The 16,563-nt window shown below is 61.1% G+C and overlaps 3 protein-coding genes across 3 annotated transcripts; all 3 read left to right on the top strand.

Moving 5' to 3' along the window:
* Positions 1-505: 505 nt before the first annotated feature.
* LMJF_34_1380 (hypothetical protein) lies at positions 506-4,417 on the top strand (the record flags this gene model as incomplete). Its single annotated transcript, XM_001686182.1, has 1 exon — positions 506-4,417. The coding sequence occupies one exon, from the start codon at positions 506-508 to the stop codon at positions 4,415-4,417; it is 3,912 nt and encodes a 1,303-aa protein (XP_001686234.1).
* Positions 4,418-5,442: 1,025 nt separating this feature from the next.
* Positions 5,443-6,417, top strand: LMJF_34_1370 (conserved hypothetical protein; the record flags this gene model as incomplete). The annotated part of the gene is made up of 1 exon (XM_001686181.1): positions 5,443-6,417. One exon carries the CDS (start codon positions 5,443-5,445, stop codon positions 6,415-6,417), a length of 975 nt encoding a protein of 324 aa, XP_001686233.1.
* A 2,131-nt stretch (positions 6,418-8,548) lies between these two features.
* On the top strand, positions 8,549-16,384 carry LMJF_34_1360 (conserved hypothetical protein; the record flags this gene model as incomplete). Its single annotated transcript, XM_001686180.1, has 1 exon — positions 8,549-16,384. The coding sequence occupies one exon, from the start codon at positions 8,549-8,551 to the stop codon at positions 16,382-16,384; it is 7,836 nt and encodes a 2,611-aa protein (XP_001686232.1).
* Positions 16,385-16,563: the final 179 nt, after the last annotated feature.

The raw sequence follows: 16,563 nt of genomic DNA, 5'->3' as shown, positions 1-16,563 counted from the left end.
CTCCCTCTCTTGTAATGTGTGCTGCTGATCAGCACTGATCAATAGCAAGGTGTATCTTGTTGTTTGCTTGCTTGCGTGCTTCATTGTCGTTGCGGGTGCCTCCGCTTGTGGGTGTGCGCGCGACTTCCTATCCGAAGGCACAACGTCCAGAGAATTGAAAGGGCAACTCGAGACGTTACATGTTCCGCTATCTTTTTTCTTCGTCTTGTTGTTGCTCTGATTAGTATCTCTTTACGCCCGTGTGTATCTTCGAACGCTCGCCATCTTGTTTTCGTGTTGTGTCCTTGTGCGCTCACGCGTGTACCCCCCTCCTCCCCTCCTCCCCTCCCCTCCTCCCCTCCTCCCCTCCCCTCCTCCCCTCCTCCCCTCCTCCCCTCCCTATTTAGCAAAATCTGTCTTGCGGCACTTTTCAGGCATTCGTTTGGTTGGTTGGTTTTCCCCCTATTCTGCGCAGTACCTTCGTCGGCGAAGTTCTTCGCCTCGTCGCCTCTTCCCTCGGCCCTCAATGGAGCCCGAAACGTGTGAAGCCTCCGCAGCCGCGGCAGCTGGGTCAGAGACGTCACCACAGGCGCATATCATCCGCGACCCCATCGACCCTCGGCAAGAGCTGACGAGCCCCTCGTCTAACAGTGACTCACACTATCACAGCCTGCGGGCAGAGGAGCAGAACCGCGGCATTTTAAGCTCGTTGCCATCATCGGCCAACGCATCCGCCTCAACATACGGACCAGGGCAGGTCGACTTTGGCGTCTCAAAGGGACACACAGCGGCGTTTCAGCAGCCGCAGGGTCGCGCCGAACACACCGTGAAGGCCAGCTCTAACCACGCCAACCCCAAGGCTCCGCAGCAGCGCATGCAAGCCTCCACGCCACTGACCCCACCCCCGCCAACCTCTACGGTGAAGACAGTCAACTGCATCTACACCCCGCTCCGCCTCGACTCACAGCTCCTCGCATCCCCATGGTCAGGATACGGGTGGCCAGCAGTACAGGCACCATCACCCACGCGTGCGGGAGGGGCCTCGGCCCCAGTACCGCTAGCCTCCTCCTACTGGAACGCCAACCTGAGCCCGATGCCTCACCCATCGGGATCGCCAACGGCCTACAACAGCGGCTGCCGTATCATTTCGCCCTCTATACAATCTCTTCGGCTAGTGCCGCCACACCAGCAGCACGGCAATGACGGCGCCTCGCCGGCGCAGCTGAGCTTTTCGAACTTGGGTCACGATAACAGCTTCCTTGCGGCATCCTCGTCCTTCGCCTCCCCTTCGAGTCTTGGAGTTGTGCACTCCACCATCCTTGACGCACCGCTGCAAGTTTCGCTCATGCCGCCGCCGTACCGCGGAGACCGGCCGTTTTTCAGCTTCGGCAACTCCATTATGCAATCAGCCCCCCTCACCCACACGCTGTCGCCGTCGACCTCGCGTGGTCGCTCCATCTACCTTGATGCAATGATGGAGCTGGCGCACCACAAGAGCGAGGTGGACCACCCGCTCGCCGCTGTGGACAGCGGTGCTTCTTATGGCCACGACACGAACCGACTCAGAGGCAGCGGTATCACCTCCTCGCTCGGGGATGTGGCGGCCGCTGGCGGGCCATCCGACGCGCATCTGTGCAACTTTGCTGTTTCAGCCTCGAGCGAAGATGTGTCTGTCAGCAACACAGAGATCGTGGTCGGCATGGGGAACGTGGACTGGCGGCGTCTCGAGCAGCCTTCGCCAGGAAATTCGTTTTTGTTGGATCAGCTGACCGCGCGGTCAGGCATCCTGCGAACGGGATCGCTTGGCAGCCACGCAAACACTCTCGATAATGAGAGCGACGATATCGATTTCGGTGAGGAGGGAGAGGAAGGCACAGAGAAGGCCCGGCAGAGCTCCAACAGAACACCCGAGGCACTGGCCTCCACGGGGCGGGGCACGCAAGCTGCGGCCGCCGTTGCCACCGCAGCGGACCTGGGGGAGGCGAGTTCGCAGACCTTTGGGGAGGCAAGCGTGCCGGCGCCGCTCGAACACACCGCGCGTTCTGATGGGGTGAAGGGCGAGGAAGATGGCTTCTCGTTGCCAGCGTCTGCACTCGCTTACAGTGACGGTTCTAACACGATGGCTGCGGCCGCTTCGGTCACGGCGCTGTCCCGCGGCAGAGCGGGCGAGATCGCCACGCCACTTGTGAACCTGCCCTTCCGCCCAAGTATTGGACCGACGCCCCCTGCAGGCGCTTCCGCTGTTGCAACGGCGGGCCGTGCCGTTCACGACCTCCATCTTTTCACGCCGTCGCCCGTTGACCGAGGTGTGCACGTGCTCGGCGCCATGCGCGACAGCGCAACCCGCAACAGCCCCTCAGAGCAGAGCACCTCCACCCTGAGCCTCATTCCCGCTGTCGAGGTGTGGCAGGCCTCGCCGACGATCATGTCGGCGTGGCACTCCTCGAATCTCACGCCGACAACGGCGCTTAGCACAGCGCACACACTGCGCGACCTGCTAGAGATGCTCCGCCTGCTTCAGAGCGACATCGACAACGTAGGCAATCAACTCTCTGTGTACGAGCAGATGGTGCGTCGTTGGATCAGAAACACACTGAGTATGCTGCTGCTACTCACCACTGAGCTGGCGCGCAGCGTCGCTCTTGCAGTAATGGAGGCGCCGGAGGGCGCGGCGGATCAAGCGGCAGCGTACACGCGACTGCAAGTAGACATCGCCGCAGCCGCCGCGTCGTGTGATGAGCCGCTGCGCGCGACCATTGATGCCGTAAAGCGGGAGCAAGCGAACCTGGAGCCTGTGCTGTTGACGACCATGCTCGCACGGGGTGCTATCGCGTCGCTTCTGCAATTTTTGGAAAAGCCCTACGTGACTGCCAGGGCGCAGAGCGGCGCAACCACCGCTACAGCAAGGATGTTGAATGGCATGTGCGCGCCGTCAAAGCAGTGCAGCGGCCGGGTTGCTTATGGCCCGTCGGCCCCGGCCGTGACGCCGCTGACGCCAGAGCGCATCGAGGAGCTTATGGACAATAAAATCCTGCAGGAAGAGCTAAACAGCAACTGGCCGCACTTCACGTCGACATACAACCGCCAGGTTCTGCGCTACCTCTGTCTACGCGTGCTCTACGTCGCCCTGAGCCGGGACGACAACAGTGTCGGCGACGTTGCTACAGAGCAGCAGGGCTGCCGCACCACCACCGACACAGACGCACCTGCCACTGCATCCACCGCTCTAGAGTCGGTTGTGTCGGCATGGGTGGAAGAGCAGGTGCTTCAGTGGACCGCGCAGCGACCCGCCATCACCCTGCAGCACCGTCATGCAACCCCCACCAACCCCACGCTCGACGATGCCGAGGGGGCGGCCATTCGAGAAGGCCTGTGCGGCGAGCTCCCGTCCTTCGAGCGTATTGCAGAGGTCTTCAGCGTCTTTTGCGACAGTGATGGCTGGCGGTGGTGGTACAACCTGCTGGGCGACGCCATGTCGTGCAACTTGCACGTGCGCGATAGCAAGCGCATCTACGATTACGTCGAGAAGCAGCTTATGGACTCACCGGCGGCGCCAGCCGTGGCGGTGCGGACCGCGTTGTCGCTCCACGAGGTGAAGGTGGAGGATGTGGAAGTGGAACTCGAGAAGGTTGAGTGTAGGCTATCCGCCATGGAAGAAAGAGGCAAGGCGCAGCGCGTCAACATTCTGCAGCACATTCTGCGCCGCATCTTTGTTCTCAGCTTGGTCTCCTCGGTGCAGCGGACGCTTGGCAAGGACACACCCGTATCGGGGGCACAGCTTGCCACGTACGTGCAGCTGCAGCGCAAGTCGCTGGAGGATGTGGAGGCACAGCTGAGAACGCATCATACAGAGTGCACTGCTCATGCCAAGCACATCCGCACGTTTGTGTCGCTCTTCCCCGATACTGCGAGTGCCGCACAGACGCAATCCCAGTCAAGACCGTGGGCACTCAGCAAGAGCGCTGCCATGAGTGGCATGCGTACGCACACGAATCAACTGCAACACGGCCCTTTCTCGCGCTCATCACCGGATCTGCAGGCAGATGAGACTCCCCTCCAGTGGAACTGTCCGACCGTCGCGTCACTCGCGGTGCTGCTCGCTCGCCCGCGGCTCGACAGTGACGCTATGGAGCGCAGCGAAGGTCTCCTTGCAGCGACAGCGGCGGACGCGAACATGGAGGGCAGCGAAGAGGATCGCACGCGCGCTGCAGCGGCATTGGCTCGCGATGTCGCAACGCGGTCGGTGGCGACAGTGCAAAGCCTCTGTGCACTTCTGCAGTCTGACGTGCATGTCACGGAGTCGCACCAGGCGTACTGCGCCTCGCCGACAAAAATGTCTGCGCCGTCGACGCGGGCGCTTCGCCGCCTGCAAGCTTCCCTTTCTGAAGCCAATCATTGCATTCGAGCGTGCATAACCTCTCTGCGAATTGTCGACTGAGGCCTGAAGGCGTGGCAGACAGAAGGAAGGCGGATCCCACGCCGGTGGTGGCATGCCATCCGTACGTGAATGTGGGTGTTTCTCACAGAGAGAGAGAGAGAGACTCTCTCTCTCTGCTAGTTCTGCCCGGCCCGACCTAACTCCGAGGAGCTCCCCACCCTGCGCTCTCCTCCCTTCTTGTCACCTTTTCATTTTTATGCGTGTTTCGTTTCTCATTGTCGTTGTGCGGGCGGCTAAACCTTGACGAACGCCAGTGTCCACTCGCGTGGTTGTCAGCGTCTGTTGTGAGTCTCTATCCTACTCGATGGAAACCTTTGGTGTCTTTCTTCCCCCCCCTCTCCTTCAAGTCTTTCCTTCTTCGCTCGCTCCTCCCTCTCCATCTCCCTCTCTTTGTGTCTTGTGTGCTGTTCTCATTCATTCGCTCCCCTTTTTGTTTCGTTGTGCGTGTGTGATGTATGTGATGATGATGACTGATCGAGGCCGTCGTATTGCTCACAGTAGCGAACCCCCCGCGAAACATGGACAGAGACAAAAGCGAAGACATCTACATATATATATATATATTGTAAAACGTTGAATAGAGATGAGATGAGAGGCATGACATCAGCCCTCCGCCGCCATCGCTGCTGCTGCTGTGATGTTCATAGACGTTCAACGAATCTTGTCCTCTCAGGCATGTGGAGGCGAAACATTTGAGGAGAAAGGTCGGGTGGTGTGTTCCTACACCCTTTTCCTCGCCCCCCCCCCCTCCCAAAGCCCCGCTCCGCTATCTTGTGCGCTTTTTGTGTGCCATGACGACATCTGCACGCGGCGCCCGAATCGTTTTCTCAACGGACATGAGCAACGGTTGCGGCTTCTCTTCCTGAGGTCTCTCCTAACGGCGTCTTACATCTCTTCTCCCTCTCCCTCTGTCTCTCTTTGTGTGCGTGTGTTTGGGGTCGCACCCGCACCGACGTCGATGGCGGGCACCAGCGTCACACACGTAGATTACAAACGAACGGCATGTGTTAGCGTGTATGTCGTCAATGTTCAGAGTCCATCGCCCCGCCGGCCCTAGCTGTGGTCACTTGAGCGACCCGTCTTTGTCGTCGGAAAGCTTGTGCAGAGCCGTTAAACTGGAAGGGCAACCCAAGCGAGGCCGCACCCCGTGTGAGGATGAAGTGGACTTCAAGAAGCTGCAAGCACGCAAGCTGGACGCGCAAAGTCGACTCCGGCAGCAAATCGAAGTATTGTCTGGGCTCGAGAGCAATGTGTTGGATTTCTACTACACCCACATGGTGCGGTTTGAGCCGCTGCTTGAACTCGCGTCTCAGACATCTCCATCCGAGGCGATGGAGTCAGTCTCAGCCAGGGATGCCGTATTAGGAGGAAACTTCGCAGAGCTTTTTCCTGAATTGAAAAGCACCACCACTCTCACGGACACGTGTGATGAGAGCGCCACCTTATCAACACACGAGCCCGCGCCGAGTCCGTCGGCTGCGGTGCCGGCCAAAACGCGCTACTACTACGACAGCGCACTCATGCGACTGTACCGCGAGGCCGCCTTTCACGAAAAGAACCTGGCGCATCGGTACGCCTGTGAAAAGGCTCGGGTAGCAGCGACTGAGCTGTCTGTGCAGCGCGACATTGTCGACGGCTCTCTCGCGGAACAGCTCCGCACAGAACATGAGGAGCAGGAAGCACTCAACAAACTGATCGGCTCCCTTGCAGAGGTGACGGCGCAATGCGCGGCACACCAGCAGTCATTGCAGGTGACAGATGAGCGTATCAGGGAGATCGGGAAGGCGAGAGAGGCGTGTCTCGCTCGCAAGACAGTGCTTGAGGCAAAAAAGCAGGAGCAGATGGATAACGCGGAGCACATCAAAGAGGAGGTGGCTGCGTTTCGCCGTTGCGTCGAGGGTGCCGCCCACGAGCTGGAGAGGCGGAGGCGGATCAACCGCAGTCTAGAGGACGAGATTGGGAGGAGACGAGCCGCGCTGAAGCGACGCAAGAAAGAGTGACTCCGTGCGCTTGGCTGATATGTCTCTCTTTCACTGTTGCGCCGCTTTCTTTTTCGGCACGTTTTGGGGTTTCGTTTATTTTGGTGTGTGCGAAGAGGAATCGTACTTCTACAATGGCCTGCGGGGCGTCGCAGCGCTTCGCTTTCCTGACGCCAACTCTCTGCACACATACACGCCTTCACATGGGGACGTGCTGCCGCGATATATTTGTAGCCTGCTTGCTCTTTGCGCATGTGCACTGGCCAGTGTCCGCAGCTGCTACAACGAGGTCGAACTTTTCGTTTGGAAGGATACCATATCACCTTCCCGGCGATGCCTCCGAAGCATGTGAGGTGTGTGTGTGTGCGTATGTGGGTGGGTGGGTATGGGTGTTGAGCCCTCTTTTCGTTCGTGTTCTTTCTGTTAGATGCTTGCATGTTTCACCACACACAATATGCGCTATACACACATATAGGCGCAACATCGTGCAGTCAATCAACATCAGCTACAGGAGTGGCCGAATCTAGTCTGCGCGCTGCGTCACTTGTACGCTTGAAGGCATTTCGCGTGTGCACGCAGACTTTCTAGTCAGTTTGCATCTTCATCGCGTGAGGGTACCGAAGGTCTTCTGTGTGCTACTCCATCCTGCGAGTGGTTCAAGATGCCGCGCCTGTGTTCACAGTGCCTGTGCTTCGCAGTCGCGCGCATACTTTGAGAGTCGCAGCGCTCATTGCCCCTTGTGCATCTTGTATCGACATACCTGTCATGTCCCTCCTCTTTCTTTTCCCGCCACTCAACGCACACGGCTGCGCTGCACCATCACCACCGCGTGGCTATCGTTGCCCTCAAACGCGTACGTCTGCATGTGCGGTTAGTGGCTTGTGACGCCTCTCGAGGCACTAAGTCTACGGATTATTTCTTAGTTGTTGTAGTCGCGCAGGCGCGTGGTGACACGACTCACATTCGATTCAGCGGACACACAAACGCTAAAAAAAAAGGCAAGGAGCACCGACTTGCCTATGCATGTATGCGGATCGGTGGGGTAGGAGTGCGCCAGTAATCTCCGCCACATACAAACACACACAAACATACATAGACGCACACTGAAAAGTAGGTGCGTGCAAATACTCTCAATAAGATAGCAGCGCACCCAGCAGAGGCAGCGACGCTAGACTGATCGTTGAGAAAGAGAAACAGAAGACTCACCACCTACACGTGTGAGTCGTTTCACGGTCAACGTGGTTATCTATTTAATTTATCTTACGTGGGCGAAGTGCGTGAGGTGGGGAAGGGCTTTGTTCCCTAGCTGTGGCGCTGCTGTCGTTTCAGCTTCAAAAGTCTCGCAGCGCTGCAGGTACGGAAATCAACATTGTGCGCGCGTGTGCTTGTGTGCGTCTTTGCTGCTTGCTGTTGTTTTCAGACCCAGTGAGGGCGCTAGCGACTGTGTCTTGGCTCTCCCTCTCCAGCTCCTTTGGGTGTTGGCCACTTTCCTTCTTCATCCACCACCACCCCCCAACCGCAACCCCCCACGCCCTGCACCGCCCCGCACCACCTCGCCCCCTCAGTTTCGTCTTGTTTGTCGTTTACTTTCTTCTTACGTCTCTCTCTCTCCGTCTATTTTTTTTTTGTGTGTGGGGAGGAGGGGGGTATCTCGTTGTTCTTTAACGTGGCTCCATCGGATAACGCTCTGCTCCGTGCAGTCTCAGCCTCTCAGCATCTCTATCCCCTCCCGTTTTCTGCGAATCTGCGCCGGTGTCATCTCTGTCGTTACCGTAGAAGGCGGCTGTGTGGCAGCGCTACCGGCCACTGATTGGTGTGAGGCATGTTCGGAGCTTCCGACAAGGCGCCGCAGCCAGCACAGGCCAGTGCTGCGACTTCATTTGGCTCTGCGGCCGCTGAGGCATCAGCTCTAGCTGCAGCGAGCGGCAACACAGGAACGCTGGTGAAGGCGACTCGACCGTCGGAAATGTCTAGTGCGCCGTCAGGACCCCCGCCGCGGCCACAGCCAGTGACAAGCAGCTCACTGCCAGTGTCAGGCGGGTTCGGAGTTGAGAAGCCATCTCTCGTTGCTGGAGGTCCCGGTAATGCTTCAGCTGCGGCCGCGTCGGCGCCAGCGCCGATAACAACGGCACCACCGGCTATCCCGCCCTATATGGCGCTCCTCGCTAAGGTCTGCCGAGACGGGGTGGTCAGCGATGCCTTCACTCACGAGGTCAAGAAGCGCTTCAGCGCTCCAATGGAGGTGACCGTAGCACCACCCGCTGCCGCACTGGGCCCTGCAACAGCGCCAGCTATAGTGCCTCAGGCAATTACAACAGCTCTGCACACAGGCGCGCAGTGGCAAACCGCCGTGGCGCCGCAAGCCACGCTTGCTGGCTTTTCCATCACCAGTGCTGCCCCAGCTGCGGCGGCCAGCGCGGCCTACTCAACCTTGGCGCGCGCAGGCGAGCCCAAGCAGCAGCAAGAGCAACGGCGTCTGCAGGTGGAGCAAGCCTCAGAGTTCCTGCAGACGCTGCTGCTGTGCGACAGCGGCTACAACAATAGCGAAGCCCCGCCGGTGGACAACCCAGCCTCATCACAGTGGACAGAGAGCGTAGAGGAGGTGAAGGGCTTGCACGCGGCGGTGGCGACGGTGGCAGTGTCTGCCGCAAGCAATCTCATCTCCTTCCTAAAAACGAGCATCACGGCGAACAACCAGGCCGGCGATAGCGAGGCGTCGTCGTCCAGTCTCTTCATTGACAACCGGTGTAAGCGGCCAGACAAAAGTCCGCTGCTGCTCGCTGCGCAGTGCCTGTATGTCTTGTCGCGTCACTTTCAGTTGACAACGAGTGTGGTGAAGGAGGCGCTGGACCTGATGGATGCGCTGTACGTGCTCCTGAAGAACTCGTTGCAGAACCGAGTCGTGTCGCTGTCAGCCTTCAGCGACAACGTCGACACGTGCTGCCTCAACACCCTCATCTGGTTATGCGTCTTTTCCATAGTGAACATGGCCGCCGTGTGGAAGAAGCTGCGCTCCTCCACGGGAGAGCTGCGTCTGAATGAGCTGATTCAGTCCAGTGTAGCCGCATCCATTGAGGCCACTGTCGCGGCACTGCGTGGCAAGCTCCGCGAAAGTGTGCAGCCGCCGAGTACCGGCGTTGGCGGAGGTCTCTACCGCGACGCGCTGACGGATGCCCGCCGCCGCGGTGGAGGAGAGCGGCTGCTTGCGGGCAGTGGTGGCAGCCGCGCCGCCTCGTCCGCTTCAGCGGCCGCGTACACGTGGCAGGTTCTCGTCGATAGCTATCTGAGCATATTGACCTTGGCAGAGGGCTGCCTCCTCCGCGCCAAAGGGAGTGAGCAAGGCTACGACAAGGCTCTGGACGCCTTCCTCGGCGCGCGCATGGCATCGCTGTCGTCGCCTCACGCGGCCGAGACCCCGGCGAGCGTTGCGGTTCATCGCGGGAAGGTTACGAAGCGTATGGTGAAGCTGGCACCGGTTCCCCGCACCCTGTCCATCCCTATTGGCCTTCTCTATATTGCTCCGTACGAGATGATGTCCTATCTCTTTGATGAGATGCTGCCGCTGCTCCGACATCTCTCGGAGCTGGAAGTCGCCACACACCGGCGCTATTGCGAGCAGCTCGAGGAGCTTCCACGCCTGCCCTCGTTCGTGCGCAGCGGCAGTGCCGTTAACCGCGGTGGAAGCGCGGCGGCGCTGGAGGCGTACTACGGCTACCAGCAACGCGGCGCAGTGCAGCACGGCCGCCCAGAGGAGACGAACGGCGAGGAAGCGCGGCTGCTGAAGGTGACACGTACCGGGGCTGCTGGTGAGGTGGTCGGGGAGCCGTTCACCTCCGAGATGGCCCACCTGCTCGAGGCACTCGCGATTTGCCTGCAGCACCTGCCACCAGAGGTGCTGAACCCTGACCTAGACTCCGATTGTGCGGCGACCTTCTTCATCTTCAAGAATTTCGTGAAGCACATGCGGCAAGTCTTCGCCACGCAGCGCAGCAGCGCGACCTCGGCCGCCGTGGGCGCCGGCGGTGGCGGCAGCAGCAGCGCGATCGGCGGCTTCGGTGCGGTGTGGGAGAACTACACGCTGAAGTTGATGACCAAGTTTCTAGAGGTGATGGCAATGATCGGCCGAAACCCGCAGTACACGCAGCGAGTTGTCGTGCTCCTCACGGATGCGCAGACGGAGTGTGGCGAGATGCAGTGGCACAGCTTGGTGAGTCAGACACTCGAGTGCGCTGGCTTGAACAGTGGCGTGATTGGCGCTCCCGGGGCGGTGGGGAGCGACGGCGGCGCAGCCTCAGCCACGGCGTTGGCAGCAGCAGCGCAGAAGTCCTCTGCCGGGTCTGTGACAAGTGGTGCCGCCGATGGTGACGACATGTACACGTTGTTGTCGACAGCGCCAGGCGTGAACGGGGTGCCGCGCGCGTTGCACCGGCAGTTCACCCGTGCCTACGCGCACAAGTGTCAGCGCCACTACATCGCCAGCTTCTTTCTCCTGCTGCGCCAGCTATTTGGCCACCCTACGCTGCGGCCCATCGTAAGCGCTCACATGAACCTCGCGCTCGCCCTGACGTTCCTCTCGGCACCGCAGCAGAGTCAGTTGATGCTGGGCAGCACACTGTCACTCATCTCGGCCCTCATCACAAACGCGGCGGACGCGCAGCTCGTCTGGTCATTTCTGGAGCAGCGCCGCCTGCTGCAGCAGTCATCGGTGTGCACACAACAGCATACGCACGCAGGCGGCGGTAGCGCCCGCCTCGCCGCGTACGAACGCTTCGCCGCGTCGTCGTCCGCGTCCGCCACCGGACAGCGCGAGCCGGCGGCACACGAGGAGGCGCTTTCCATCATCGGGCACTGCCAGTGCGAATGCACGCAAGGCACCTACGACATCACCATTGGCTTTCTCAACCTTGTCACGGCTCTGTTCCAGCACGACCAGCCGTCCATGGCCGCGCTGCCGGTGTACAACACAGTCACACACTTCATCTCGCATGAAATACTGCGCGGCGTGCTGAAACGCATGTTTGCGCGGCCGCATGAGCGGTACACGGTGATGGCGCTGGCGTCTGCGGCGCTGCGGCAGGCGCTGCTCGTGCGCTTCCGTAGCAACGAGAGCGCGCGCACGGCGGTGCTGCCTTTCGCCACCATCATGGCCATCAACAAGGCCCCGACGGACGTGGTGGGCGAGGTGCTGAAGGTAATTCTTGACGCAAGCGATGCGCCGTACGAGCTGCTCAGTCACCACCGCGCTTCCGTGCGCCAGGCAATGCGGCTGCTCATCACGGCGATCCAGGCAGCGCGGGAACAGACGATCGAGCTTCTACTGTTTGACAACCGCACCACTCTCAACACTGATCTCGCCGTGCGCGTGCTGGGCTTGTGCTCGCTGCACGACACCGTCATGACGAAGACCACCCTGCAGCTCTTAGTGCTGTTCCCCTTTGAAACGGCCAACCAGGCGGCACATTACTGGGCCGGGCTCACTCACAAGTACACCACAGTCCTGGACTCCTTTACACAGCTCCTGCATCCGCTGAACACTGCGCCAGTGGTGGTCCAGGCGCCGCCAGAACTGGCGCAGCTCGACTTTGAACCGTTAGAGCTCGTCCCCGGGTGGTCGGCCGCGCTGCTTACGGAGACCAAGTCGCTTCTGCTTGACCTTCTCATGCAGCACGCAGACGTGACGGAGCCGTCTCTGACCGCGTGGATGGGCGGCTTTTATGGTGAGGAGTTCTCTCGCCGCGGCCGGTGGGGACAGCCATCCGTCTCCGCAGCCGCGCACGCGGTATCCACGCATGGCGGCACGGCCGACGGGGACGGCACTGCCGGCGAGCCTCGGTGGTGGCGCACCACCCTCCTTACCTCCGTCGTTGAGGGTGCCTGCGACTGCGAGGTCGAGCGCGCCCATCCGGCACTGGCCGTCAAGTACGTGAAGCTGCTTTACCTCCTGCGCGCCAACCGCCTCTACGGCTCCCTTGTCATTCGTCCGTTTCTGGAGTCGGTTTGCCAGACGCTGTTCCTGCGACTGCAGCACTACCGAGCCAGTCAGTGCACCCCGGTGGCACTCAGCAAGTACGCGTACGTGCTCAAACTCCTGGCACTGGAGGCGTGCTACACGTATCGCACAGCCCCAGAGAGTCTGCGGCTTGCGCAAAGCACGACCATCACGTCCATCGCGGTCGAGGTGCTGCTGTCGCTCCTCCACTCCGTTGGCAACAGCAACGGCGCCTTGGCGGACGGTGGCGCCGCCGCGCCGAGCGACTGCGAATACACCGCCATAGAGGACAGCGGTGTTCGGAGTCTCCACGAGGTAGACGGCTACGACAGCGACACACATGCGAGCGTACTGTCCAAACGCGACACAGACGAGGACAAGGATCGTCAGTGGAACGGGGATGTGGCAGTCATGTCTCGCGACGCCGCCGTTGACATTACGAGTTGGCTGCCGCAGGCGCTCCAAGTGCTGCCAACCTTCCCAGAGAAGCTGCCCGCTGTCGCTGGAGGGCTCAGCCACCTGGTGCCCGCTGCGACGGACGGCGTCGTGCAGTATGACATGACGAGCCTTTATAGCGCAATCCAGGCGGAGCAGGCCCGCACAAACAAGCCACCCATGACCATGTCTGAGCTGCGCGACCGGCTGCGCCCTTTCATTGCCGCGAACGACTGTTTTTTCTCCTACGCAGCAGGTGTCAGCTTTGTGGAGGGCTGGTGCCAGCTGGTGAGTGTGTCCTGCTCTGTCGTGAAGGGCCTGTCGGTGTCGCGACTGCGCTCGTTTGCCTTGTGCATTCTACGAGGGCTGGACGCCACGACGCGGCTTACCGCAGCAGCCCAGGAGCAAGTGGCGGTTCGTCTGTGCCACTGTCTGTCCACCGTCATGGCGCACCTCCGGCAGACGGTCTGCGCGTCGGTGGCGCTGTCGCTCACGGTGCCGCAAAACGCAGAAGCGGAGGCGGCCTGGTACAACCAGTGCAGCGGGGACTATCCTGGAGTGCAGGGAGGCAGTTGTGCACCGCGTGATGCGGCACGCGCGACGTCGCATCTACATGGCAGGTATGAGCGTCGTACCGTACCACGCGTGTCAGCCCAGCCCATGACGGTCGCGACAGTGCCCGGCCATGGCTGTGGCGGGGAGAGAGAGGTCATAATCGGGAAGCGCCGGCCGCGCGACGAAAGCCGCCACGTCACGCGTCAACATCGGAGTGGTCAAGGTGGAGCGACGGTGGGAAGCGCGAGTGTTGGTATCGGCAAGCCGTTCGCCACCCACGCGGGCGAGCTCAGTAACTTCTTTAGCGCCGCAAACCGTTCACAGCTGGCACAGACGCTGCTGCAGCAGCGCGGAGCAGAGCGCAGCGGTGCAGAGTCTGTTTCGGTGGCGGGTGAGCAGACTACCACGCGCACGCCTTGGAGTAGGCTGGGGGTGACTGGTGCAACCGTGCTGTTGGAGCCGTTGGTGCGCGCGCTTGTGCATTGGGGAACTCGCATCTCGACGATACGGGCAGAGTTGTACCTCAGCCTTCTGTGCCTCGCCGAGACATCCGGTGTCAACCTTGACGACGTGGCTGTGTGGCGTTTTCAGAGGGCGCTGCTTGACGTGGTGTGCACAGACATCTGTAGCAACAGCGGCTCGAGTGCCGGCGGGCGCGGTGAGAGCTGCCGCAGTGCGAACGCGGCCGCCGTGCAGAGACACAATGGCGTCAACGGCGCTGCGCCGGCGAATGGTAGCGACAGCGGCGCGGCCGCACTCCCGTCGCAGGCGCAGCAGGCGGTGGCGCTTCTGGTTGCACTGCTGCAGGCCTCGGCACCGATTCGCGACGAATTCTGCAACCCGGACCCCGGAAGCGGTGATGGCCTCGGCAAGTGGGCGTTGCGGTGCGCAACGGCGCTTCTCGAGAGCGCCGACCATGCAGTGTGTAACTTTTTCGCCGGCAATGGCGCGCAAGTGGGCACACTGCTGTGGCACCTACGCAGCGCCTTTGACGTCGTCTCCGTCATCTCCCTCAGCCACAGCTCGCAGGTGCTGCACAGCAACCTGCTCCACTCGTGCCTCTCGATGCGGGTGTGGCAGTACAGTACGCTGGTGGTATTGGGCTACTCTCAGGCGAATCCCTCCTTCGACGAAGTCCCGAGGAGGTCGCTCGTGGAGCAGAACAAGGAGGTGCTGCAGCACCTTTTGCTGGGTGTGGTGCGGTGGGTGAACCTGCTCCTCTCCTCCCTCGGCGACGCGGCGCCGCTCTTGTACGACGTGCAGAAGTTCATCCGTGACAACCGGCAGCTGATCGACCACGTCTTCATCGCTCCCGCGGCCATCAGCAGCACCATTGCTGGATCGGCGCGTCTCAGCGCGTCGCACCTGACGCTGTGCGCGGAGCTCTCTGACTGCCTGCGCGCCCTCTCGTGCTCTGTGCTGGCGGTAGACTGCCGCAGTCTCGTTGATGGCATGGCGCTGACCGAGTTGCTGAGTATGCTGAGCAGCGACGACGTATGGCGCCGCGGTCCGACAGAGCTGTACGGCTTCGCAGGCGTCGACAACGGGGAGGGCGGCTTGGGTGGTGCCGCTGCAGGCGCATCCGTGGCCTCGCCAGCCGCGGCAGGAGCAGCGGTTTCAGATCGAAACGACGACAACGGCAGAGAGGATATGAAGGGTGCTCTGGCAAAGTTGGCCGAGGCAACTGGCACCGCTGCAGCGCACGCCGTCTCTGCAGCCGAACGTGGGCGCGATGTCGTCGCGCTGACGGTGCGCAATCTTGCCCATCTGTTGCTTAACACAGAGTACGGACAGCGCAGCAGCGAGGATGCCGGCGTCTTCATCCCCTACGCCGACAGCACGCCGATGCTCCGCCATTCTGCTGGGAAGCGGCAACTCGTCGCAAAAATCGTCCGTCACGTCGCTCAGTCCCTAGTGCAGACAAGCACCTCGGCGGTGCGAGAGTTCCGCCTTGAGTGCTACTTGTACGCGCTGCACGCCATGGTCTGCCTGCTGCACTCCTTTGTCCTTCCTCTGACATCCGCAGTGCCATCGCAGAAGCAGTCGTCATACCCCAACAACCTGCCGGAAGATTTTGTGCGCTATCTATCCGAGCTCCCGCTCGGCGAGTTCGCCGACACCCTGAGGCAGGCACAAGAAGCCGTGTATCAGCTGCGCGAATTCAACACCGACTACCGCGGCGGACTCCGCGCGAGTCGGGTGGGCGCGAACGCCTGGGCCATTGGTGCTGCTTCTGCTGGACCGCACACGCTGAGCAACAGCGCGCGCGTTGCCAACGCCAGCGGCGCTGCGAGCACTGCAGATCAGAGAGCGGCCGTGTCGCCTACACCTTCCAACGCGCCATCCTCTCCGCCGGCAACAGCACATGGTGGGGGCGGCATCTCCGCCGCCTTCAACGTGCCATTGACGCCGGGATTGCTGCCTGCAGCTGATGGCCGCTTGGGCGGGCGCGACACTGAGACGGGGCCGCAGTCCTCAGCTGCGGCGGAGCTCGCCCCGGCGTTGTCTGCTCGACACGAGTCGCATTCCGGCGGCCCACTTTCCTCAACCGCGGCAAGTCACAGTGGAGGAACTGGACAGGACCCGAACGCGACGGTGGCGTTCGACCTCGACGGGTCCTCTTCCCGTCCCCCACATGCGCAGGGACAGAATGACGCGAGTGCTCGTCCCTGTGCGGTGTCGGCTGCGAGCAACACCCAGACCCTCCTGCTGCCCGTCACGGCAGATGGAGAGAAGCTCGACCCGGACATTACGCTCTGGGAGCTGCTGCCGGAGCGCGGTGGCGCATATGAGGGTGAATGGACTCGGCTGTACGACTCGGCAACGGCGCACGATGTCCGGGGCACGGTCGTGGGCGGTGACTTGGACCCTGCTGGCATACACAGTGCGCCACTGCAGTGGAAGGACGTGCTGAACGTCGAAAACGAAGTGCGGCAGGTGAAGATCGCGATCGCCAACGCGCTTCGGGCAACGAATGGGGCAATGTGTATCGTGCGAAAGCACGCGTAGAGGGCGTGCCTCACCCGTGGTGATACCGTAGGTAGGGGATCATCTGTGTAAGCGGGTGTCTGTGTGTGTGTGTGTTTGGTCTATGGTGAAGATTACCCTACATCGCCGTGGTTTGTGTTTTGTGGCTTGGCATGCTGAACACTCTACTTTGCCTTTTGTCAGTCAAGGCTGAGCAGCCG

Source organism: Leishmania major, chromosome 34 (genome assembly GCF_000002725.2).
Source record: "Leishmania major strain Friedlin complete genome, chromosome 34".
In the NCBI taxonomy this organism is placed as follows: domain Eukaryota; phylum Euglenozoa; class Kinetoplastea; order Trypanosomatida; family Trypanosomatidae; genus Leishmania; species Leishmania major.
This window is presented reverse-complemented; position numbering and strand designations above follow the sequence as displayed.